Source organism: Ictidomys tridecemlineatus, chromosome 6 (genome assembly GCF_052094955.1).
Source record: "Ictidomys tridecemlineatus isolate mIctTri1 chromosome 6, mIctTri1.hap1, whole genome shotgun sequence".
Lineage (NCBI taxonomy): Eukaryota > Metazoa > Chordata > Mammalia > Rodentia > Sciuridae > Ictidomys > Ictidomys tridecemlineatus.
The window spans coordinates 50263243-50288319 of NC_135482.1; the positions used below are offsets into that span (position 1 = coordinate 50263243).

Below are 25077 nucleotides of genomic sequence, written 5' to 3' on the forward strand. Positions count from 1 at the left end.
TGGCACATTAAAAATTTAAATATTTGTTGAAAATAAGATTTAGGGCAACCCCTCTCAGGTCTCCTCTCACCTTATGTGAGCTCTGTGTCATTTCTTCTTACTTGGATAAATCCTACTCTTAAAAAATAAATAAATATACAGAGCATTCAGATATACTGCAGCATTTTTCAAATCCTCTTATTTTTAAGGTAATTCTTACTTTGTAGATCACAAGAGTTAATTAAACAGTTTATAAATTTTACCAAGTTAAAACCAAGAAGAATATCACTAGGACCGGGAGTATAGCTCTCTGGTAGACTGCTTGCCTAAAATGCTCAAGGCTCTAAGTACAATCCCCTCACTGCGAAAGGAGAGGGGGGGGGGGAGGGGAAGGGAGGGAGGAAGGAAGGAAGAAAATGTATTACTATAAAGAGATATGAAATATGTATAGTTCATTCTTTTCTAAGCTAAATATAGTTGTTATCTTAGTCAGTTTGTGCTGCTATAACAAGTGCCATAGATGGAGTGGCTTATAAACATCAGAAATTCATTTTTCACAGTTGCAGAAGCTAGAGATCAGAGACAAGGGTGCCATCACATGATGGAAAGGAGCTTAAAGAGGTCTCTGGAGTCTCTCTTATAAAGGCATTAATCCCGTTTGTGAGGGATTTACTTTCACAATTACTTCCCAAAGACCCCACCTGCAAATATTATCACAGTGAAGGTTAATTTTCAGCATATTAATTTGGTGGTGGGAGGAGGGACATGAGCTCTCAATCTCTAACGTTCATTTATTCAAAAATCATAATGTGGCCTGGCGCATGGCACATGCCTGTCATCCTAGCAGCTTTGGGAGGCTGAGGAGAATCGCAAGTTTGAATACAGCCTCAGCAATGGCGAGGCGCTAGGTAACTCAGTGAGACCCTGTCTCTAAATAAAATACAAAATAGGGCTGGGGATGTGGCTCAGTGGCCAAGTGCCCCTGAATTCAATCCCTAGTGCCAAAGAAAAAAAAAATTATAGTGTGAGCATCTTATATTCTTAGACACTTAAATAATACTGTTATCTAATATTAGAATCCTATGAAGAAAATAGGATCATGCAAGACACTTATTGAACAGCATTTAGGGTTTGTGTATATCATGTACAGTAATTTGTCCATTGTGTAATTAAAATCTGGTTATGCCATGTCCCATTCTGCAGGGCAAGAAGAGTATGAGCACCCAACTCTTCCTTCCAGACCCTATTATGGGAACACAATGCCATACATATTATTTTTTAAAAAAATCTTTAAAAATTTGTTCTAATTTGTTATACATGACAGTAGAATGCACTTTGATACATCATATATAAATGGAGCATAATTTCTCATTCTTCTGGTCGTACGTAATGTAGAATCCCACCAGTCATATGGTTATATATGTACATAGGGGGGTAATGTCTGATTCATTCTACTATCCTTTCTACTCCCATACCCTCTCCCCTTGCTTCACTCCCCTTTACCTAATCTAAAGTAACTCTAATTTTCCTTAGCCCTACCCTATTATTGTGAATTAGCATCCACATATCAGATAAAACAATCACCCTTTGGTTTCTTTTGGGTTGGCTTATTTCACTTAGTGTGATATTCTCCAGCTCCATCCATCTATCAGCAAATGCTATAATTTCATTCTTTAAGGCTGAGCAATATTCCATTATATATATATCTTTTATATATATATATGTATTATATATGTGTGTGTGTGTGTGTGTGTGTATTATATCACATGTCTTTTATAATCCATTCAACTGTTGAAGAGCACCTAGGTTATTTCCATAGTGCCATATACCTTTTTTGGGAGGGCAGTACCAGGGATTGAACTTAGGGGCACTCAACCACTGAGCTATATCACAGACCTATTTTGTATTTTATTTAGAGACAGGATCTCACTGAGTTGCTTAGTGCCTCTCTTTTGCCGAGGTTTTTGAACACGCGATCCTCCTGCCTTAGCCTCCCAAGCTGGTGGGATCACAAGCATGTGCCACTGTGCCCGGCCATAGTGCCATATACATATTCTTAAGCTTGGTAAGGAGTGGTTATAGGGGGATGTATGGGAGACCTGGAATGACTACTGTGTGTGTGTGTGTACATGTGCGCATGGACATGTGTGTGCACATGCAGTGTCAGTGGGGAAGAGAGCTCAGATTGGAAATGAGCTCAGTCAAGAGCACTATACAGACAGTGAATTTTAGAACTAATGAATGAATTAAAAACTAATAAAAAGAAAGTAGCTTTCCCCTTTCATGAGGTTCCAATCTTATGGGAGATGTAGATACTTTAATATAAAAAGATAAGCCATCAACTAAAGACAATATAGGGTAATATTAACAGCTAGCACTTGTTGTCTCTAGTGTTACAAATGCATTAAGTGTATTTTCTTATTAAATCCTCACAGAAGCCCTAGGGGATTGGTGCTATTTTTCCTATTTTAAAATCAGGAAATTGAGGCTTAAGTCAATTATGGGGTCAAAGACAATTACCAAAATTTCAGCTTAAAGATCTAATCACAAATCTATTTGTGATTCTATAGTCAGTCAGCACCTCATTCTATAAGGTAGAATGAGTATTCTGCTGAGCTGAGCGGAGGAGGAGGTTGGCTTTATAGGCAGAAAAGGGCTAAGAAAGTAGAAACAGAGAACAAAAAGGGTCAAAGTAGAGTGGACTTCCTCTTCGTGCTGAATCAGGTTGAGTTTGAGTATGTGACACTCAGCATGCAGGAGGCTAGTCCAAAACCATGGCGTCCCTTAAACTTTAACAAAGGACACAGAACCACTGGGTGGCAGAGCCAGGGTTGGAATGCAACTCTGTCTTCTCCAGCTTCTTTGTGTTACATGGTAGGAGAAGGTCGTGGTGGAGAGAATGAAGAACCTGAAGGGATGGGATCTGACACTGATGCCGAAAGAAGGGCGGATCCTACTGGGGTGATCCTGGGAAAATCAGAGGAGTATGCGAATTAAAGAAATTGGCATTAAAAATTCTTTGTATCTCTATGTGAGTAGTTTTTTTCTTATAGGATGTTCAGAATGGACAACAAAATGGCAATAAGGTTAAAAACCAGAATGAAAAGGTCCTTTCAGTGAAATTATTGGGGCTGGGGCGCGGGTGGTGGGGAAAAAAAAAAAGAAATTATTGGGGCTCCACAAAGGGCAGGCACAATGCTTTCAATATAAAAAGTGCTTCTTGATATGACATTGGGTGGAGCGCAGTTTCCGTAAACAGGAAAGTCTGCTTAATGATTGCGGTGCCGTATTTCTTGTAGTCAGTGGGTAATAGCAAATCAGGTCAAATCTCTTCTTCCTCTTATCAAGCATTCCATTTATGTGAAAACATTTGCTTTCCCAATCTTAGTTGCAATTGCCCATCAGGTTCTTTTTGTTCCTTAGTGTTAATTATTCTAAATGTTATATTTATATCCTAAGTGTTAATTAATTCTAACTGTTATATTTAACACTAAATTCTACCCACAGGTACCACCAAGAGAGCAGCACACCATCCAAGGACTCAACTCTGTGTTCACCTTCAGACCCCAAGAAGCTGTCCCTTCATGGCCAAGGTGCCTTTCGACCCTTACCTGTGCCCCCCAGGGGGAGCTGTGAATCCACGCCAGCTACGGGTGACTTGACATCTTGCACAATGAACCCAAAAGAACCCCAGGGACTTCCGGATCACAAAGACTCTTCAAGTGAATTCCTTTTCAAGTGCCATAGGAACACAAATGAGTTTCATTCAGAAAATTCCCTTCTAGGTTCCCCTTTACAAAGCAATTCAAACCTAGAGAAGAAGGAGTTGGAACTTCATTTGTATGTTATTTCCACAACCTCATCAATATTTCTGTACTTGAAAAGTTCATGGAACAATTACATCATAGTAAGTGTCCTCATAAGATAACTTTGACCTCTAACCTCCCTCCCTCCTATCCTTTCCCCTCCCTTCCTTTCCCTTCCCTCCCCTTCCCCTTCCTTTCTTCCTCTCTCTCTCTCTCTCTCTCTCTCTCTCTCTCTCTCTCTCTCTCTCTCCCCACTCCCCCCTCTTTCCATAAACATGCCTTCCTGGCTCTACCTCCCTATTTTGGAAATTTACCCTAGACTTTAATAATATTGTGAAAGATACACTGGACAAGCCAGGTGTGGTGTTGCACATCTGTAATCCCAGAGACTTGAGAGGCTGAAGCAGGAGATTGCAAATTCAAGGCCAACCTGAGCAACTTAAAGGTAGCTCAATGGTAGGGCTTCCCTGGGTTCAGCTCCCACCATCTCAAAAACTGCACTGGACAATGAAGGGGATCATTTATTCAGGCTGTTGCAGAGGGAGAAATGCTCATTGATGAGGAAAGACTTACAAAAATGGAGAACCTGGGATTTTGTAGACGTAGGTAAGTGAGACAGTCATCAGTGAGTCTCACCAGGTAGCCCTTTGCAGTTAGTTGGGATGACACAAACCTTAGGTAAAATTTAACACTGTCACTGTGTTTCTGTATTTATTTTCTGCATTTTTGAAAATAGGTATCATTGTTATAGAATCAAATAATTTTATCTAGAAATCATTAGTCTAAGTCTTGTTTTACCAACTAGGAAAATGAAGCACAAAACTTTTAAGTGATTTACTCAAGATTATAAAGTAACTTTAGGAGAAGAACCAGAACTCCCACTTAGGGCTCTTTTTTTTTTAAGAGAGAGAGAGGGAGAGAGAATCTTTTTTTTTTTTTTTTTTTTTTTTGTAGATGGACACAACACAATGCCTTTATTTTTATGTGGTGCTGAGAATCCATAGGTGAGCGCTCTACCGCTGAGCCACAATCCCAGCCCAGGGCTCTTTTTTAAACATCTGGATTAGTTTAAGAAAACAAGTAACTTATTTAAAAAATGTGATACCTTTAAGTTATCTTCAGTGATAATATTTATTATTGATCTTCCTTTACAATATTAATAAATATAAAAAGCTGTTTTATTCAGGAAAAAACTATGAAGCAAGGGTTTTATAAGAGACTAAAAATTGTGAAAAACTGCAAGATAACTCTAGTTTTTTTCCCTCATAGCAAGATTCAGAAGACTACAAATATCTAAAATTCTCCTCTAAATTTTTAAACAGCTTTGTCCAAATTAAAAATGTAACCAAGTCACAAATAGAGGAAAACCCTGGCCTATTAAAAGAACTCTGTATTCTAATAGAAAAACCAAAACTTAATTGACTTTTTAAAAAAATCTGAATAAATATTTTAAAACAACTATTCATGCTTCCCTGAATTGACTAACTTCTGGTTTCAATACTACTTTTTAACTCTGTAGCAGAGGCACAGGTGGGGCAAGTCTGACCAACTCATACCTAAAAAGCTATGTATAACCCTTCCAATAATCAATGCAGTAAGAATTACTAACATGTATTGTTATCTAGTAGGCTCTGTTCTGATGATTTATTGTGTCAAAGGTAGAGTTACAAGTTTGGTTATGGATCCCATAGACTTTTATTAGCAGTTAATGAATTGGGGGAAGCCTCCATTTTACAAAATGTTATGAGAGTTTCCTCTGGGCAATAGCAGAACAGTGGGTTCTGTAAGATGGGAAAGAGGAAACAGAACAGGGAAAAATGATTAATATCAGGTTACTTCAGATTCATTTTTTGTGAGGTTAAAATAGAGGGAATTTTCTTGTTACGTTGACAGGTAAACTAGAATCATCCTGTTTTCAGACAGACTATGTTTTAGGATCTGTCTGTACCTTAAAGTTTCAATTTGAGTATACAGCATTTGGCAGGAGTGATTCCAAGATCGGTTGGGTCTTGAGCAGGAGCCCTGTGTGAAACAATGGCCTTCTATATGTTTGTTTCAAAACAGATATTAACCTGTTTAGTCTACACAATAACCCTATGAGGTAGGATGTTATTCCCAAGTTAGTAGGTGAGGAAATTGAGGCACAAATAAATTAAGTATGTGCAAGGTCACATAGCTAGTGTGGAGCTGAGATTTGAACTCAGATAATGGGATTTTTTTTTTCTTTGAAAATGACCAACAAACTCAATTTGGTTGGAGGAGTATTATTTTTATGAGTTGGTATATAATATCATTAAAAATAATATCCTATCCCTTGAAAGATGAAAAATGAATAAGCAAATATTTTGCATATATATTATGAATTGGGCTAATATTTATCCCAGTAACATTAAGACAATAATTCAATAGAAACAATATAAAAGTTGTGACTTTTCTGTGACCCTGTTGAATTCTCTCATCAGACTGGTCACCTTTGGTTAGTCTTGGTGATATTTTCATAAGTTTTAGGAAATTTTGGGAAAGATCATTTAAACCAGCCAGGCTTTTCTGAGGTAACTGATCTCTTGTGCCTTAAGATCCTGAATGATCTATCATGTTGAAGTAGATTAGACATTTTAACTATATACTCTTTCACAGAATTAGTCTAAGTCATCCAATTAGAAATTAGCAGTACTCATCCTGGTTTTAAGGGTATCCAAAGAGTTAGGTCTCTATCAATAGTCCATTTTATTTGTAACTTTTACCAATAATAATTACTTCTGGGTCGATTAGCATCTCTAATTCTGTAAAGATGAAATATGGTGATTCTTTGCCCTTTATATGTTGTGAAGATAGCTGCTAGAAGGCTAAATGATGAAGCCATACTCCATATTAAATTCTAGATTTAAGGCAAACATCAACATTTAGAATGGAGTAAAGGGAAAGATTTTGTTTTTGATACTAGGAATTGAACCCAGGGGCACTTTACCACTGAGTTACATCCCCAGACCTTTTTTTAAAAAATATTTTTTTAGATGTTGATGAACCTTTATTTTATTCATTTATTTATATGCAGTGCTGAGAATCAAACCCAGTGCTTCATACATGCAAGCACTCTACCACTGAGCCACAACCCCAGCCCATCCCCAGATCTCTTTATTTTTTATTTTGAGACAGTGTCTTACTAAGTTGCCCATACTGGCCTTGAACTTGAGATCCTCTTGCAAACTTGAGATTCACCTGCCTCTATTCCCCTGAGTAGCTGTAATTATAGGCAATTTGCCCAAGCCTGGCTTTAGTTTCTTTTTTAAACAGAATAATGATGAAAGTAGTAATAAAAACCAGACCACTATTCACCACTCTGTTCTGCTATTAAGACATAGGTAAGCATGTTTGGAATTGCAAATCAGCAACATTTCAGAATTTTGCTTTTCTTAGTCGTGGGATTAGGGGCATTTTAGAGCCACATCACCCCCAGCTCCCCCTTTTTAACCTTTTAAAGACAAGGTCTCACTAAGTTACTTAGGGCCTCACTAAGTTGCTGAGGCTAGCTTTGAACGCCCAATCCTACCTCGGCCTCCCAAGCCTCTGGGATTACAGTTGTGTGCCACCGTGCCTGGGCTTGGCTCAGAATTCCTTCTGACCTTTCTCTAAAGCCTCAATACAGACAAAAGATTAGAGAACTTGCTAAACACTATGTTTGTTTTGAGGACTGAGAATAAATAAGAAATGTTAACACTAAAGCTTTAAGGAAAAATCAACCCCATTAATTTTACAATAGGGGAATAGTTAATAAAAGTATAAAAAAGTGTTAGCCATATCAATAAGGGAACAGTTAAGAGAAATATTGTATATCTATGCTATGGAACACTAGGTAATCATTAAAAATATTGTAACAAATCTATATATACATACATGAAAAAGTGTGCATTATATATTAAGTGATTTAAAAATTATGTCTCAGATTAATACATGTGATATAATTGAGCTAGGATTAAATCTGTTTTATTAAAACATCATAATACATGAATACTATAAATGCATATGTTATAATATATATATAGATATATGTATAGATACATATATTGTAACATAGTATTTAACATTTATAGCATTTATAGTATTCAATACATCTGAAAGAACAAATCAAGCCAATTATAGTTACTTTGAATAGAATGGAAGGGGTAAGGAGAAACAGAACTTTCATCTTTATGTGTTTATGTTCTGTTTGAATTCGATAACTTATTTTATATTGAAAAAATGTAAGATTTAAAACTTTTTTAAAAATTAGATAATGAAAAAATTTCCTGTGGTGTTATAAAATACTGGAATGAATTATATAAACAAATAATAGAAGGGAATAAGGAGTAGATCCATGATATTGTCTCATGGTAGGGGTAATTGGTTTTCAGTAAACAAAAATTCTAACAATTTCTGCTTTTTTTCTCTTCTAGAAAGCTACTCTTTTACAAGATCCCTTGTATGCTAGTGAGCTTAGAAGTCAAAAGCCATACAGGTAAGGAGTGATGTATGCTAGAACTGCATGGGGATTTTTTTCTGTCTTCCTCACTCTCCTAACTATATTGAACATGTGGGTGACTATCATATTTATACCTCTACTTTGATTATCACTGTTCTCGGCTTCAACAGTACTTTACTGGCCGGCCTCTTTGTTTCCCTCTTGCCCCTTTCTAGCTCTTTCTCCATTACAACTGAGAGATCTTCTGAAGCACAAAACTATTCATGTAACTAATTCATTCCACAAAGTCTTTGAAGGGCTCCCCATTGCCCTTAGGTGAAACTCTAAACTCAAGATTACAAAGATGTTTATAATGTCTCTTTATTTTTCCATCCTCAGCTGTTGTGTACCCCACTTTTTTGCACTAAGTTCCTGGTCCAAATGAACTTCTCACAGTTCTCAGAAAACTCTGTTCTCTTCTCTGTGGGCTTAACATGACAGTCCCTCTTCTGGAACCCTACTCTCATCTCTTCTTCCCCTTTGTGAATAACTTCAATACATCAAGTCTTAGTTTCTCTTCTTTTCTCCAAAAACCTTTACCAGTCTGTGTTATGATTGCTTATTTGGTTATTTACTACCATATTATACAGCATGCTCCTTAAGGGAAGGAACTATACCTTAGTCACTGGCCCATAGTAGGCTACAATAAGCCTTTATAGAATGAGTGAATAAATGAGACGAGATCATGAAAGACCCTATATGCAAAGCCAAGGAGTCTGGATTTTTTTCAGACTTCAAAGTTCTATTACATTCTTATCACAGGTTGGTCTCTTATTGTATTTACTTGTGATATGACCACTTCTTTCATTAGATTGTGAGCTTCTAAAAAGCAAGGAATAAATCTTATTAGTCTAGGTATTCTTACTTAAAATAGTACTTTGAATATAATAAGCACTCAGTGAATTGATGATGTTAACAACTTTGATATTTTGATATGGGTAAGTTTTGAGAGGTTGATGATCAAGTAAATGAGCTAAGAGAAAATTAATTTTAAAAGATTCATGTTCATTCCTCACCAAAAAGGAACCAGAGTTCTTCAGAGGAATGGCTGCTTCTGGGTCTGGGACGGGAAACAAAAAATGAGTCTGAAACAGCTAATACTAGAAAGCAAAGAGAAAAGGGCCTGGACTAATAGGATGGAGGAACCCATGTCCTTTTAGTTAGCTAAAGAAGGGACAACCTCAGAAAACATAAGGAATGGAGTGATTGAAACATAATGAATATGTAAAAATTCAGAAGTATGTAATGATGTATCTACAGAAAGGGCTCTCTCTCTCTTCCTCCACGAAATAAATAAAACACATCAAACATGAGGCACTAATCCCTTACACTGTAAAATCACCAAAGAAACAGAAAGAATTATCCTGTATTAAATGTAACCAGTTTGCAATAATCAAGTAACCCTATTTGATAAGGGCAAATTCCCTCTTACAGAATTCCAGTAATGAATGTGGAAGCTTTAATAGAATTAGAAAATTACCATTTTCACAACCTCTAATGAAATAATAGATTTATGTAAAAACCCTCAGTGGATGAAATCATTAGAAGGGTGAAAAGAAATTTCCAAATGCAGAGATCATGTTGTACATGACTAAACCCATCTATTAGTCTGAGCATTCTTTCAGTGGGACACCCAGACTTGGTGCACCTCATTATTTGATATGATATGAAGCAAACAGCACCATCTATGAAGTATTTTTGTTAGGACAGTTAAACTTGAATCTGACTTAAAAATGTGGGTGTGCCATCAGTAAAAAGGAATTTTGACACATGCTTGATGTGGCTGAAACTTGAAGACATTATTCTAAGTGAAATATATCAGTAACAAAAGGACAAATATTGTATTAGTCCAGTTATATGAGGTACTTAGAATAGGCAAATTCATAGAGACAGAAAATAGAAAAAGAGTTACCAGGAGCTAGAGGCCAATTAGGAATGCAGTCAGGACAAACTTTCTGTATGGGACGGAAAAAAGTTTTGGAAATTGAAAGTGATAAGGATTTACACTTTGCATAACTGTGAATGCACATCATCACCACTGAATTTATACCTAAAGGATGACTTTGCTGGTAAATTTATGTTGCATTTATTTTACTCAGTTATTAAAAGGTGTGTATGTAAGGGAATAGATAAAACAAAATTGGCTAACTTGTTTGACTTGTTGAAAATTGTTGAAGGTAGATAATGGGTATTGTGGGAGTTTCTTATATAATTTTCTCCATTTTTTGGAGTATGTTTGAAAATTCCCATACTGAAAAAAAGTTTAAAAGACTTAAGAAACATAATGAATAAATACAAGAAGTCTCTTATATAAAGATCTTGATTTTAACAGACCAAATATAAAAAGACATTTTTAAGACAACAGAAGAATTATAAAATTGACTGGGTATTAGATAATACCAAAGAATTTTCTGTAATTTTGTTGAGTGTGATAATAATAATTTTGTAAGAAAATGTTCCTTTTTGAGATTCATTTCAATGTATTTAAAAGTTAAAGGACATAAAGTTTGGGATTTCTTAAAAAATAAAAAAAAAACTATACAGATAGCCTAAAATTTCTGTTTTCATATGTTTATTGTAAAAAAGTATGAGTTTTAATTTTATTTATTTATTTATTTATTGGTAACAGGATTGAACCCAGGGGTGCTTAACTACTGAGCCACATCCCCAGCCCTTTTTAAAAAAAATTTCGTATTTTGAGACAGGGTCTTGTTAAGTTGTTTAGGATTTCAGTAAATTCTTAAGGCTGGCTTTGAACTTGCAATCTTCCTGCCTCAGGAAGCAAAGATTACAGCTGCTAGGATTACAGGCATGCACCATCTCAATGGACTTTGAGTTTTCATTTTAGTGCTTTATTTAAAGAGAGTTTCAGGCTAATCCTATTACACACTAGCTTTCTATATGTGGCATTTCTCCTTGGAGGCAAGAGGGAGAGTTCTACCATTGTTTCTGTTCTTACTGAGGAAAATCATGTTTCTTACAGATTTAATTCCTGAAGTATTTAAAATGCAGTGATTTAAAACATACTATGAGGGACACATTAATCACAAGAAATAGTGTCTACCTGCATGACATCTTTAGTTTAATTGGAACTGTGTGTCGTAGACTGGACGATTCTGTAACTTGGACATTGTAAACATAATGCAAAATGCAAAACACTTCTGAGATAATCTTTTGAAAAGTCTTTCCCAGCTCTAAAGTTTTTTGTTGTTGTTGTTGTTTTGTTTTAACACGTGTGAGGTATTGTTTATATTACATGTCTGGAAAAATTAAAATAATGCAGGAAAATAGAGCTTATCATTACAAGGATCTTTCTTGCAATATTTTCTTGTGAATTATGTTTTATAACCCATGAAAATATAGAGTACCTGTTAATATTAATATATATTTTCCTCTTTCTCCTAAATTGAATAATGGTGTCTTCTGGTACATTTTATTATTTAAATTAGTCAAATGAAATTTATAATATGTATAAAAGCAAATATTCTTTGTCCATAAAAATTGTAATTTTGATTATTTATCTGTAGAGATATAGAATTCCTAATCTGACTTGAATTTATGATATATATGAGACCTCAGTTTATACATGAATTAATTTTTAGTGTGAAGAGATTAGTGTGCTTTTTCCTCTGAAAAATGTTTTGGTGTTTTAAAAAATTAGTTTGGCATTACAATCTATGATCACAGGTTTGCAAAGGATTAAAAAGTTTATTTTGGGCTGGGGTTGTGGCTCAGTGGTAGAGTGCTTGCTTAGCATGTGTGAGGGTTCAATCCCCAGTACCACATAAAAAACTAAATAAACAAAGTAAAGGAGGCATTGTGTCCATTTACAGCTAAGAATATATATTTTTTAAAATTTTTATTTCTATTATGAGTCTTAGCAAATTGCTGACTTTGAATGGGAAAAAGAATAAAATTAATTTCAAAGTAATTCTACTGATGCTGTATTTTATTTGAGTTTGTGTTTTTCTAAGCTCATTGGTTTTTTGAAAACTACATTTCTGTTGTTTCAGGAATTCTCAGAGTAGAGGGATTTTACGATTTTCTTTTTTCTTAATGAAATGTGGTAATAATTAGAAGTGGATGTGGTAATAATTAGAGGGAAGCAGGATCTCAAACATACCTTCTTTATTTAGAATCCACTTATTAAACACTTGTCATGTGTGAAAGACATGCATTAACTGAAGTATCAGCACAGTGGGTACTGTTATCATCTGCATGATACAGAAGAGGCAACTGAGGCACAGGGAGGTGGTATAACTTGCCCCGGTGATAATTATCTAGCTTACCAGGAGCAGGTCCAGGATTCTGACCTCAGCCCTCATGCTCATAATTATCATGTTCCCTTGCCTCTAGGATTATTATTGCTGAATTTTTAATGATTATTTTATCTTTAGTGTTCCCACTAGAAAAATACAGTGCTTTTTAAAGAAAGTCTTAATTTTGGAGTCAATAGGAAATGCTCATTGATCGAATAGAACATCTTAAATGCTTTTATAAATAAAGGGGAAAGTAGTGGCATGTAGTAGCATGGGAACAGATGGCTGGTATCACAGATTTCTGAAGGAGTGGGTAAGATAGTTTTTACTTCAAGTCAGAGATTGTAAAATTCCATCAACCACACAGAACATGGAATGTCCTTCCTGCTGTTACTTTGCATGCTGGTGATCTAAATCCCTAGTTTTTTAAGGATGGAGAGGTTAGCCTATTTTCTCTAGCTTTCTATAAAATGCTGAGTAATTTCCAGCTCAGTCTACTCAGTGGGAGCTAGCTCAGTGAACGAGCTGGTCTATGAAAAGTGCCCAGGCTGGAGCCTGCCATTCAGTCCCAGTTACATGCAAGTTGTGATTGCTGAGCACAGTGTGAGATGGAAATAATATTTAATCTGATAACATTTGCTTTTCAGGTTGCTAAAAATCAGCCAAGGGGCCAGGATCACATACATAAATAACTACAGTGAGGCAAAATGGGATTATTGTGATACCAGAAATATGAAAAAACCTGTGGTGGCAGAGGGGTTGCATTTGTTAGAGGGACTAGATCTAAACAGATCTAAACAGAAGTGTTGACCTTTTCAGTTAAGGCAGCTTTTTCTGATGTGTGGGATCAGGTGGATCAGTGATGGGAGCTGATTTCAGGTAGCACTGTGACATGGCCTGAAACAACTTTGAATTTCATAGTGGGAAAAATGATTCTCTTCTCTAGCTAGTCTGCTTTCCTCAGAGAGCAGCTCTTGACTTAGTACTGGTAGGGACAACTCTCCAACATATGCTCATCTGTCTTTTCTGCAAAGTGAGAGTAGACCTGAAGCTCAGAATATGGAGCATCTACTTTGGATTTGTGTAGCTTTTCTTGTAACAAAACAACATAGTTTGGGCATAAAAACAAACATGAAGATCAATGGAACAGAGTAGAAGACAGAGGAAAAAAACACACAGGTACAGTCATGTATCTGATCCTTGACAAAGGTGCCAAAACAGGTTGGATAAAAGATAGCCTTTATAACGTGCTGGGAAATGGTGCTGGGAAAACTGGATATTCATATGTAGAAGAATGAAATTATATCTGTATCTATCACCCTGCACAAAAGTCAACTCAAAGTGCATCAAAGAGGTAGGAATTAGATCAGAAACTTGGCAGATAATAAAAGAAAACCTAGGATCAACACTCCAAAATAAATGTAGGTATTGATTTCCATAATAAGACCCCTAAAGTTCAAGAAATAAAACTCCAAAACCATAAGTGGGATGACATCAAATTAAAAGACTTATGCACAGCAAAGGAAGCAAGAGCATGAAAAGACAGGCTACAGAATGGGAGAAAAACTTTGCCAGCTACTCCTTTGACAGGGGTTAATACTGAGAATACATAAAGAACTCAAAAAACAGGCTGGGCATATAGCTCAGTGGTAAAACCCTTACCTAGTGTGCATGAGGCCTTGGGTTCAATCCCCAGCACCACCACCACCACAACAACAAATTACACACACACACACACACACACACACACACAAACACACACACAATAATTCAATCAATAAATGGGAAAATGAACTAAACAGACATTTCTCAAAAGAAATGCGGTCAATAAATATACGAAAAAATTCAACATCCTTAGCATCAAGGAAATACAAATCAAAACTACAATGAGAGTTCATCTCACTCTAATTAAAATGGGAATCATCAAGAACATAAATAATAATATTAAGTGCTGGGAATGTGGGGAGAGAGGAACACTTATACATTGTTGGTGAGAATGTAATTAGTATAATTATTATGAAAAGCAGTATGGAGATCCCTTGAAAAGACTAGGAATGGAACCACCATATTTTTAACCAAGCTATTCTGCTCCTTGGTTTCATCAAAAAGAACTGAAATTGGCATACTATAGTGGTGCCTGTATTCCAGTGTTTATAGCAGCACAATTCACAAAAATAGCCAAGTTATGCAACCAGGCTTGGTGTCAACAGATGAATGAATAAAGAAAATGTCACACATACACACACTCTCTCTCTCTCTCTCTCTCTCACACACACACACACACACACGAGTTTAATTCAGAAATAAAAAAGAATGAAATTATGTCATTTGTTGGTAAATGGATGGAAGTGAAGAACATCATGTTAAGTAAAGTAAGCCAGACTCAGAAAGTCAAGGGTTGAAGGTTTTCTTTTATATGTGGAAGCTAGAGAGAAATAAGAAATAGAAAAAGGGGGATCTCATGAAAGTAGAAGGGAGAGAATAGTGGAACAGAGGAAAAGGATCAAGGGAAAGGAGGAGGAGGGGGGGGAACTTATGTATAATTTTAATGCACCAATTAAAAAACAAACAATAATAATGCACTAATAAAAACAGTAAAAAGAATCTGTGTAGTTTCATGCTGTTTTCACAGTTACCTGATATTTATGCCAAGTTATACTGGTTTTCTCTGTCAAGTAGCAATACAAAGATTTCTTTCTTTCTTTTTTTTTTTTTTTTTTTTTTTTACATCAGATTATTTATTTTGTTTACACAAAATAAGGACCAGGGAACTTCACTATTTCGCCAGATGAGAATGGCTGTTTTCCCTCCAATCCAGATGTCTCTTGGAGGACCAGATGTGTCAGCTTGGTTTGATTGACTCCATGTTTTTTTTTTTTTCCCTCTGGAATATTGTCTCTGTTGAAAAACTGGCTTCATAAAGAAGGTGGCAGCAGGAAAATTTCAGAATCCAATTTGTGGGGGTTATTTTCTGTCTCTGGGGGGTATCATCCGGTGTCCGAGGCCTGGGGACAGAGGCAAAGTCCCCAGCCGCCCATCTAGGAGATGTCACTCTCAGTAGCATCTGGTGTCCTAATCTGTGCTCGCCCAGGATGACAGTGGGTAAGGTGCAGCAGGTCACAGGGGCCCCCTGACCCTCTGGGAGACAGAGCTCTCCCTTGCCAGACCCCGTGGCTGAGGGTCAGAGACCAGGAGAGAATCAACGACTGTCCCCACCTGTGGTCCCTGAGATTCTGGGACAGGGATGCAGAAGGCAGCCAGTGTCACAAGACGTCCCTGTCTCCAGCCAGGCCGGGCGCCTGGCTAAGTGGGGAGAAAGACGGTGTCCCTCCTCAGGGCCTGGCCCCTGTACCTGGTCTCACTTTCTCCCCAGCACTGCCTGGAAGAGGAGGAAGTGACACCCAGGGGAAGGCCGGGAAGTGAGGCCACCGTCGCATTCAAGTTCAGGGTGTGACAGCTCAGTCTGCCCCCCAACAAGCCCCATACTAGGCTCCCCTTCATGGGCCACATCTCTTCTGAGAGTCACACCCTGCCCTTTATAGGCACAAGGATCCAGAAGTTCCAGGGACACATCCATGTTTAGGCCCTCGGATCCGAAAGTTCCTCAGGCATCCATGTTTAGGCCCCCGGACCTCAGGTGCACGTCCATGTTTAAGCCCCAGGATCTGGAAGTTCCATGGGTGCACGTCCATATTTAGGCCCCCGGATTCCAAAGTTCCTCGGGCGCACATCCATGTTTAGGCTGTAGCATCCGGAAGTTCCTCAGGTGTCTATGTTTAGGCCCCCGGATGCAGAAGTTCCTCAGGCCTCCATATTTAGGCGCACAGATCCAGCGGTTCCTCGGGTGCATGTCCATATTTTAGCCCCTGGGTCTGGAAGTTCCTCAGGCATCCATGTTTAGGCTCTGGGATCCAAATGCCTCAGGCGTCCATGTTTAGGCCCCCGGATCTGGAAGTTCCTCAGGTGCACGTCCATCTTTGGGCTCTTGGATCCGGAAGTTCCTCAGTCCTCCATGTTTAGGCCTCTGGATCTGGAAGTTCCTCAGTTGCACATCCATGTTTAGGCTCTAGGATCCGGAAGTTCCTGTGGTGCACGTCCATGTTGAGACTCTAAGATTTGGAAGTTCCTCAGGCGTCCATGTTTAGGTCCCCGGATCTGGAAGTTCCTCAGGTACTCGTCCATCTTTGGGCCCTCAGATCCGGAAGTGCCTCAGGCATCCATGTTTAGGCCGTAGCATCCGGAAGTTCCTCAGGCATACGTCCATGTTTAAGCCCCTGGATCCAGAAGTGCTTCAGGCGTCCATGTTTAGGCCACCGGATCCGGGAGGTCCTCAGGCGCACGTTCATATTTAAGCCCTAGGATCCGGAAGTTCGTTGGGTGCACATCCATGTTTAGGTTCCTGGATCTGGAAGTCCATGATTAGGCTCTAGAATCCAGAAGTTCCTCAGTCCTCCATGTTTAGGCCGTAGCATCCGGAAGTTCCTCAGGCGCACATCCATGTTTAAGCCCCCAGATTCCTCAGGCATCCATGTTTAGGCTCTGAAATTCCTTAGGTGTACATTTAGGCCCCCAGAGCAATACAAAGTTTTCTTTATGAATAAACTTCTTTAAGCCAATGTGAATTGATTAAAAGAAAAAAACATTAAGGAAATAATATTAAATGTGGTTTGTGGATTTTGGTAAATAATAAGGCTAGCTTATGAAAGAGAGATGGCCATTTACCAGGGACAGCAAGAGTATGGTATAGGTTCAATCTAGTAAAGGGTATGAGTAAAAAGTAAGTTCTAGAGCAAGAAACATTTTAGTCTGGGGTAGTAAGCTTCATGACTGATGAATAATAAGGGTAGGGGGTACAAAACCATACTAAAATTTTATTAGTAACGAAGTTTTACAAACCTGTTAATAATCACTGATATTCTTATACTGCTTTTTTCTTATATTTTACATGGAAATTTTTCTTGTAGATCTGAGGAGAAAATTAAGCACTTCAGTCAACTTAAATCTGAACTTTTTCTTAAAGACAATACCTTGAGGAAGATACTTTGTATAATTACGGAACTTAAGGTGGCAGCCCAGAAAAATTTCATTCTGAAAAGACTTTTTTGGAAAGTAGGTGTTTTATTTTTAATCTATAAAACTTGTTTGACCTGTTTATTCAAGCATAAATTAAAATATGAAGTTGTATGCTGATGCTATATTTCAAATTGTTGATTAAATTTAATGCAATCATGTCTTAATACTTGAAAGTTTGTTAGGTTGTCAGTAATGTTTAAATGGAATGGGGAGATAGGGGTTGGAGAGAGACGGTGGCCATAGCACAAAGTGGCTCACATGGGTTGGGTTGGTAGAGCCAAAGAAAGGTATTAGAACTGTGTGTGGTGGCCCATGCCTGTAATCCCAGTGGCTCAGGAGGTTGAGGCAGGAAAATCACAATTTCAAAGCCAGCCTAAGCAACTTAGCAAGGCCTTAAGCAACTTAATGAGACCGTCTCAAGATAAAAAATAAAATAAAAAGGGCTGGGAATGTGGCTCAGTAGTTAAATTCCCCTGGGTTCAATTTCTAGTACCTGCACCCCACACCCCCCAAAAAAGAGGTTTTAGAGGGAAAGCTTTTAAATATGAGTTGTAATATGGGAAAGTATATTTCAAGAAGTTTTACTGTACAGATTCCTCTATAACGAAAATGTAATTTAAAAAAAATTACTTTTGAGGGTTGTGGCTCAGGGTTAGAGCACTTTACCTAGCCTGTGTGAGGCACTGGGTTCAATTCTCAGCACCATATATAAATAAATAAAATAAAGGTCCATTGACAACTTAAAAAAAAAAGAAAGAATTACTTTTGAGTGTGGGACAGTTATTTTTAAAAATGTGACTCCTGAAAAGCCAAGGCAGCCTCGTTCTCACTTGGTAAGTTATAAATGCTTCATTTTCAGTTTCAGGGGAAGGTTTGAAGAAGCTCAGATGATTAATGATGTGGTGGTAATGAGGCCAAGATGAAGTGGTAAGCCCTGCCTAAGGCCAAACTCATGTTGGTGGATATATGTTGCATCCTAATTCTAGCTAGTGGCCTCATACATAGCTGCTACCATCTTATTGAGCAGTTGTGAAATATATAACCCCTCCACCATCATAGACAGTCCTGGCCACTTCTTAATTCTAGGTAATACAAATGTAGGATGACCAACCATGTTGGTTTGCCTAGACTAGGGTGACCAGCTGTTCCAGTTAACGTGGGCCTGAGGAAGTTCCTGGGACATGGGAAGGCTAGGACAGTCTCATGCAAATCAGGATGGTCTATCACTCTAATTAGAGAACAGAATCAGCTTAGAGAGTAATATGTCAAATGTCTGAAAACATTGAGATTCAGGCAAGAATGACATGGTACTGCATGATTCTAAAATGGTCCATACTGGATAGATATTGTAAGGAATGCAACATCCATATTTTGACTCTAGGATTTGAGGAGAATTGTGGAAACTAAAGGGATGAATATCAAAAAGACCAACCACATTGATTATGAAAATGAAAATGGAATTCATGTGGAAAGGCTAAAGAAATTGGGATTATCATCCACCCAACTAAACCTCCCCACTCCATCCCCCACATGGTATTAATTTAGTCAATGACCCTGATTATGTGGGCTTCTTTGTTGAAAAACCTCTTGTGACTTTTCTTACTAAATTAAGTGTAGCCACTTTGGCATTTAAGACTCTCCACTAATGGTCTCTATCACAGACTCTCAATTTGGACAGGCCTGGCCTTTATTTTAGGAAGGCAGTGTTATCAGCAAGGGACTATCATCTGGGCAGGGCAAGTCCTGGTATCTGATCCAGCTCATGGAGAAGGTATAGTTCCCAAGGGTGGGAGTGATCTTTAGATAGAAGTGGGCAAAAATTAAATATGTGAGCATTCCAGCATATGGGTGAAATTACACTAAATGTACAAGCATTTGGTACTAGGATGATCTGCTTATTTAAGGTGTGGGAACAGGTCTTTCATGGAATGTGAGGTCTGGATCCAGGATCAAGGACACAAAGATTGTCAAGAGTAAAGCTAATAGCTGGGTAAGGATGGGAAAGGATTTCAGTCAGGATACAGGGAAGTCCCCTTAGACAAATTGAAAACAATCAAGGATTGAACTTATTTATTTATTTATATATTTATTTAGTGGTGCTTGGGCTTGAATCCAGGGCCTTGTGCATGCAAGACAAGCACTCTAACAAACAAATGAGCTATATCCCCAGCCCAGGGATTGGGTTTAAAGTGGATGTTTAGATGGGAGAAACAAAGTGCCATCTGAGGATTAGATAGGAAGAAGTCATTTAAACATCTCCAATATTAAATCAAGCCTGATGTAGGTGGCCATGGCTGTGGAGCAAAAATAAATATGCAGACAGAGAATAAAGCCAGACCTAATACACAGTGTCTGCTAACCACTTCATCTTCTCTCTGAAGTCTGTCTTCTAAAAGCTTGAGCTCTGTGGTATGTCTTGAATACCCTGAAATGAAATTATGTCATTTTCAGGAAAATGGATGGAACTCAAGAACATTATATTAAATGAATGAACCAAAATTTTTCTAGGATACATCTTCCATTTTCTATTGTTAAAATGCTACCCATTCTTCAAGGATCAGCTCAAACGTCATCTGTCTGCCTTTCCTGTCATCTTCAGTGAAGAACTTTAGTATCTTCTCTTTTTATCTTCTATGGCAGCTCTGTCCATGGAACTTTCTTTGATGTCTCATAATCTGTGGTGCTCAGTATGGTAGACATTAGCCACATGTGACTATTAATGCACTTCAATGTGGCTAAGGACAAAGGAAGTGAAATTCTGATTTTAACTTAGTTCATTTACAGAGCCACTGTGGTCAGTGGCTACTATATTGGCCAGTGCAGTTCTATGGCATTTTCATAGTATTTTCTAATAATTCAATAGACATTCAAAGTATGGTTAAGATATTCAGTTCCTCATGTTTACATTGTTGAGATTATAAATTAGTACAACCACTATAGAAATCAGTATGGAAGTTCCTCAAAAGACTAGGAATGGAACCACCATATGATCCAGCTATACCACTCCTTAGTGTTTATCCAAAAGAATTAAAGTCATTAATATCATTACTATAATGATACATGCATACCATGTTTATAGCCTCACAATCCACAATAGCCAAACTATGGAAACAGTCTAGGTATACATCAATGAGTGAATAAAGAAAAAGTGTTATGTATACACAATGAAGTTTTTATTCAGTCATAAAGAAGAATGAAGCTTTCTCTGCTTTCTGATCATAATGTGAACAGCTTCCTTCCACCACACTCTTCCGCCTCACCTCGAGCCTTTAGGAATGGAGCCTGCTGTCTATGGATTGAGAACTCTGAAACTGTGAGCCCTTAAACAAACTTTTCATCCTGCACAATTGTTCTGGTCAAGTCTTTTAGTCAGAGCTGCAAAAAAGCTGACTGAAACAGAAATTGGTACTGAGAAGTGGGATCCTTGCTAAGACTAACCTGACCATGTGGTTCATAAGTTTCTGGAGCATTTTAGAATTGGTGGGAGGAATTTTGAGATGTTTAGCAGTGCAAGCTGGAAATGCTTTAGATTGTTATAAGCAGAAATTAATGGCTGATTCCGGTGGGAGCTCAGAACACTAGAATGCCAATAGGACCATGGACAGTGAAGAAAGAAAGGGCTTAAGAGGGCTTAGAAAAAAAGGAGGACACTATTGGTAATTGGACTAGAGGCCATTCATGTTATATTCTGGCTGAGAATTTGTCTGTCTTTTGCCCATATCCTGAGATTTTCTGTGAGACTAATTTTAAAAGTGATGGACTCTTTAATCTGTTGGAAGAAATCTCTAGTCAGCATAGCATTCAGATGGTGGCATGGACATTTTTGGTGGCTTTTAGGCAAATCTGTTGTGATAATCAGAAGCAGAAAGCAGAGCAGAAAGATTTGAAAAACTTGGACTTGAAAGGTGGAAGTAAAACCAGGGCTAAGAAAGTTGCAGTTGTTAAAAACATTATTGCCACTGAAGAAATGCTAAAGACTTTGCCTAGAGACAATGAGAAAGATGGCTTGAGGACATCTCAGGAGCTGGCAAGTTCATATCCATCTCAGACTCAAGGAAATAAAAGTAAAAAATTCTCTAGAGAATAGACCAGTAGGACACCTTTCTTGCACAAGGGAGCCTAGGAAGTTTTTTCAACAGACTCAGCCACCCAGACACTCAGAGGCTGCAGGAGCCAGGGTCCCTTGAGGCTTTAATACTGCTTGAGTTGGTGTCAGACCTTAGTGTCAACCATGTGGTGCTGCTTCTGCAGGAATGCAGGATGCTAGAGCTAAGGGATCATGGAGGATTTCACCAAGATTTCAAATGAAGGCCTGGGCAAAGTGCAGCAGGGTCAGAATCCCTGTGGGCAACCCGAGAGGACAATGCATGGAGATGTGAGAAGGAAGCTAAAACTGCAGTGGAGAACCCCCAAATTAAGAAATGCCAGTACCATGGAACATCTGCTGAGGAAACCTGCAGGAGTTAAGTTGAGGCAAGCCAACTAAAAGTCTACAGGGGAGACCTGCACAGAACATTACTTTGCCATGTGCCCCAGATGCCTAACATGGAGCTATAGGACTTGTTTGCCCAGCTGGATTCAGTCTTGCTTTGGTCCTAGGCCTTCTTTCTATGCCCCTATTTCTGTGAATGGAAGTATTTACTCTGTGCCTTTACATATTGGGTACTTGTTAGTTGCTTTTGATTTTTACAGGCGCTCACTATGCAAGCTTGCCTTGAGTCTCAAAGTAGACTTTGGACTTGAACTTTTGGGCAATCTTGAACTATTGAGACTTATTGGGGACTTGTGAAAATGGACAAAATGTATTTTGCATTGTGAGATGAGTGTGAGCTTTTGGGGGCCAGGGGCAGAATGTTATGGTTTGGAAGTGAGGTGTCCCCCAAAAGCTCACACGTGAGACAATGTGAGAGGGTTCAGAAGGGAAATGATTTGGTTGTGAAAGCCTTAACCCAATCAGTGGATTAATCTCTTGAGGAGGTTAATTATCTGTAACTGGAGGTGGGTAGGGTGTGGCTGGAGGAGGTGGGTCATTGGGTGCATGGCTTTGAGGTATAATTTGTATTTGGCAAGTGGAGATCTCTATCTCTGCTTTTCTGATAATCATGTGAGCCACTTCCTTCCACCATACTCTTGCACCATGATGTTCTGCCTCACCTTGTGCCCTTAGGAATGGAGCTGGCTGTCTATGGACTGAGACCTCTGAAACCATGAGCCCTTTTCTACAAAAATAAAATGAAATAAAATAAAAAGAAAAATAAAAAGAAGAAGAATATATGTCATTTGTTAAATGGATGGAACTTGAGAACATGTTAACTGAAATAAGCCAAACTCAGAAAGTCAAGGGTCATATGTTTTCTCTAATATGTGGAAGATAGAGAGGAAGAAGGAAAAGAAATGTAGTGAAGATCTCATAAAAATTGAAGGGAGATCTGTAGAGTAAGAGTAAAAGAGACCAGGGAGAGGGAGGAGGGAAGGAAAAGGGAAAATATTGGGTGATACTGACCAAATTATATTGTTATAGTATGTGCATGTACAAATAATAACAATGAATCCCACCATTATATACAACTGTAATGCACCAATAAGAATATGGAAAAAAATTAAAAAGAAAATATGAGGAAAAGAAGATATCTATTTTCAAGAATTAGATGTGTGTGTGTGTGTGTGTGTGTGTGTGTGTGTGTGTTATAGTTATTGGCATAGCTCTCTTATTTACTACAAATACTATACACTTCTTCAGGACAGGCATGTGTCTTACTTACTCATCTTTGTGGTCTTCCTAAGTCAGTCCTAAGACAATGAATGCATATGAAACATCTTGGAAATGATTCCTATGGGATATCAAATTTAGTTTCTTGTGAAAATTAATGTGGTAAGAAGTCTAGGAATAAAACATTCATGTTCTGCTTCACAGTTGGAAATGCTGCAGATATTTTTTAATGTAATATTCTTAGATGTACCAAAATAGAAGATCTTTTAATTCAGTCTTCAAATATGAAAGATCAGAGTGAATGAAGAGGGAGATAAAAGGCACATGTGTACCATCCTGATTGGAGTCTTTCCACACTTTAGTGGACTACCCATGGCCCACTCCCTGGCCATGCCATCAAGACCTGGTAGTTTGATGTTTTTTCTTTCTCCTCCACAAAATCTATTCTTATATTCACTTACACAAAGTTAGCATAGGTAGCTAATAAATGTCAACATTCCTACTTTTTTTAGAAGTTTTTTTAAAAGTTTAAATGATTGCTATCATGTCCATGAGTGAAAGCTGCGGTTTTCCTACTTTATATTGAAGTATATATTTATATTCCCTGAACATAGATTGTATAAAGCTCCTTCAGGAACTCACAGTAAGGTCTAGAGATTAGAGGCAACTTTATTTTTCGTTCCTGGAAAAGAAGATGGAAAATTTTACACACACAAATACATATATGAACAGATGTATACACACATGTCATACATATATGTATAGATGTATATACATACATGAATATATGTGTATACACATATTCCTACTTTGTGTATACATCTATACATATATGTATGTATGTGTGTATATATATTTATATATTTTAAAATCAACTTATTGGGGTATAGGTTTTTTTCTTAAAGTCATCTTTTTCATTGTATTGCAATTAGAACTTAAATTATGAGAACACTTTCTTATAGGTCGACTAAACTGAAAGTTTCAGGAATATAGGCTTATGTCTTATCTGTGTTGCTCAGCTCAAGGTGTTATTTTATTACCTAGCATAGTACATGCTGTAGAGCTGGCAATCAGTAGTTATAAGTTCAGTTACTGGATAAATGCATAAATGAGAGTTTCTCTATTCATGTCCTTTCCTAGTCTTTTATTTTTCTCCACGAGGTTTTTTTTCTATTTTTTAAAAAAGCCTAGTAAAATACATATAACAGTTATCATCTTTAACATTTTTGAGTGTACATTTCAGTGGAATTAAGTACATTCACACTGTTGCTCAACCATTAGCACCATCATCTCCAGAACTCTAGTCATCTTGCAAAACTGAAATGCTAAACTCATTAAACAATAACTGCCTAATCCTCTACCACCCTGCCCCTAGCCCTTAGGAACCATTCTACTTTTGTCTCTATCAATTTGACTAATCCAAATACCTCATATCAGTAGAATCATAGACTATTTGTCTTTTTGTGACTGGCTTATTACACTGGGTTATATGGTAATTCTATATTTAGTTTTTTGAGGAACCACTATACTATTTTCTATAGTGTCTTGCTATTTCATATTTACACTAGTAATGCAGAAGGGTTCCAATTTCTCATTCTCACCAACCCTTGTTATTGTGTGTGTGTGTGTGTGTGTGTGTGTGTGTGTGTGTTTATAACAGCCATCTGAATGAATGGGAAGTGATACATCATTGCAGTTTTAAAAAATATTTTTTAGTTATACATGGACACAATACCTTTATTTGGTTTATTT

General features: G+C 37.6%; 1 protein-coding gene and 1 long non-coding RNA gene across 2 annotated transcripts in view; one reads left to right on the top strand and one right to left on the bottom strand.

Annotated features, from left to right (window-relative positions):
• Positions 1-25077, top strand: part of C6H12orf56 (chromosome 6 C12orf56 homolog) — a 75238-nt gene that overhangs the window by 33695 nt on the left and 16466 nt on the right. Inside the window, exons 4-6 of the mRNA XM_005328691.5 lie at positions 3487-3886; positions 8219-8280; positions 17507-17651. Of these exons, the coding sequence (XP_005328748.1) occupies positions 3487-3886; positions 8219-8280; positions 17507-17651 (607 nt within the window). The remainder of the gene's footprint in view (positions 1-3486; positions 3887-8218; positions 8281-17506; positions 17652-25077) is intronic.
• The window catches only part of LOC120888283 (uncharacterized), a 112044-nt gene that overhangs the window by 32970 nt on the left and 53997 nt on the right, over positions 1-25077 (bottom strand). The window lies entirely within an intron of this gene.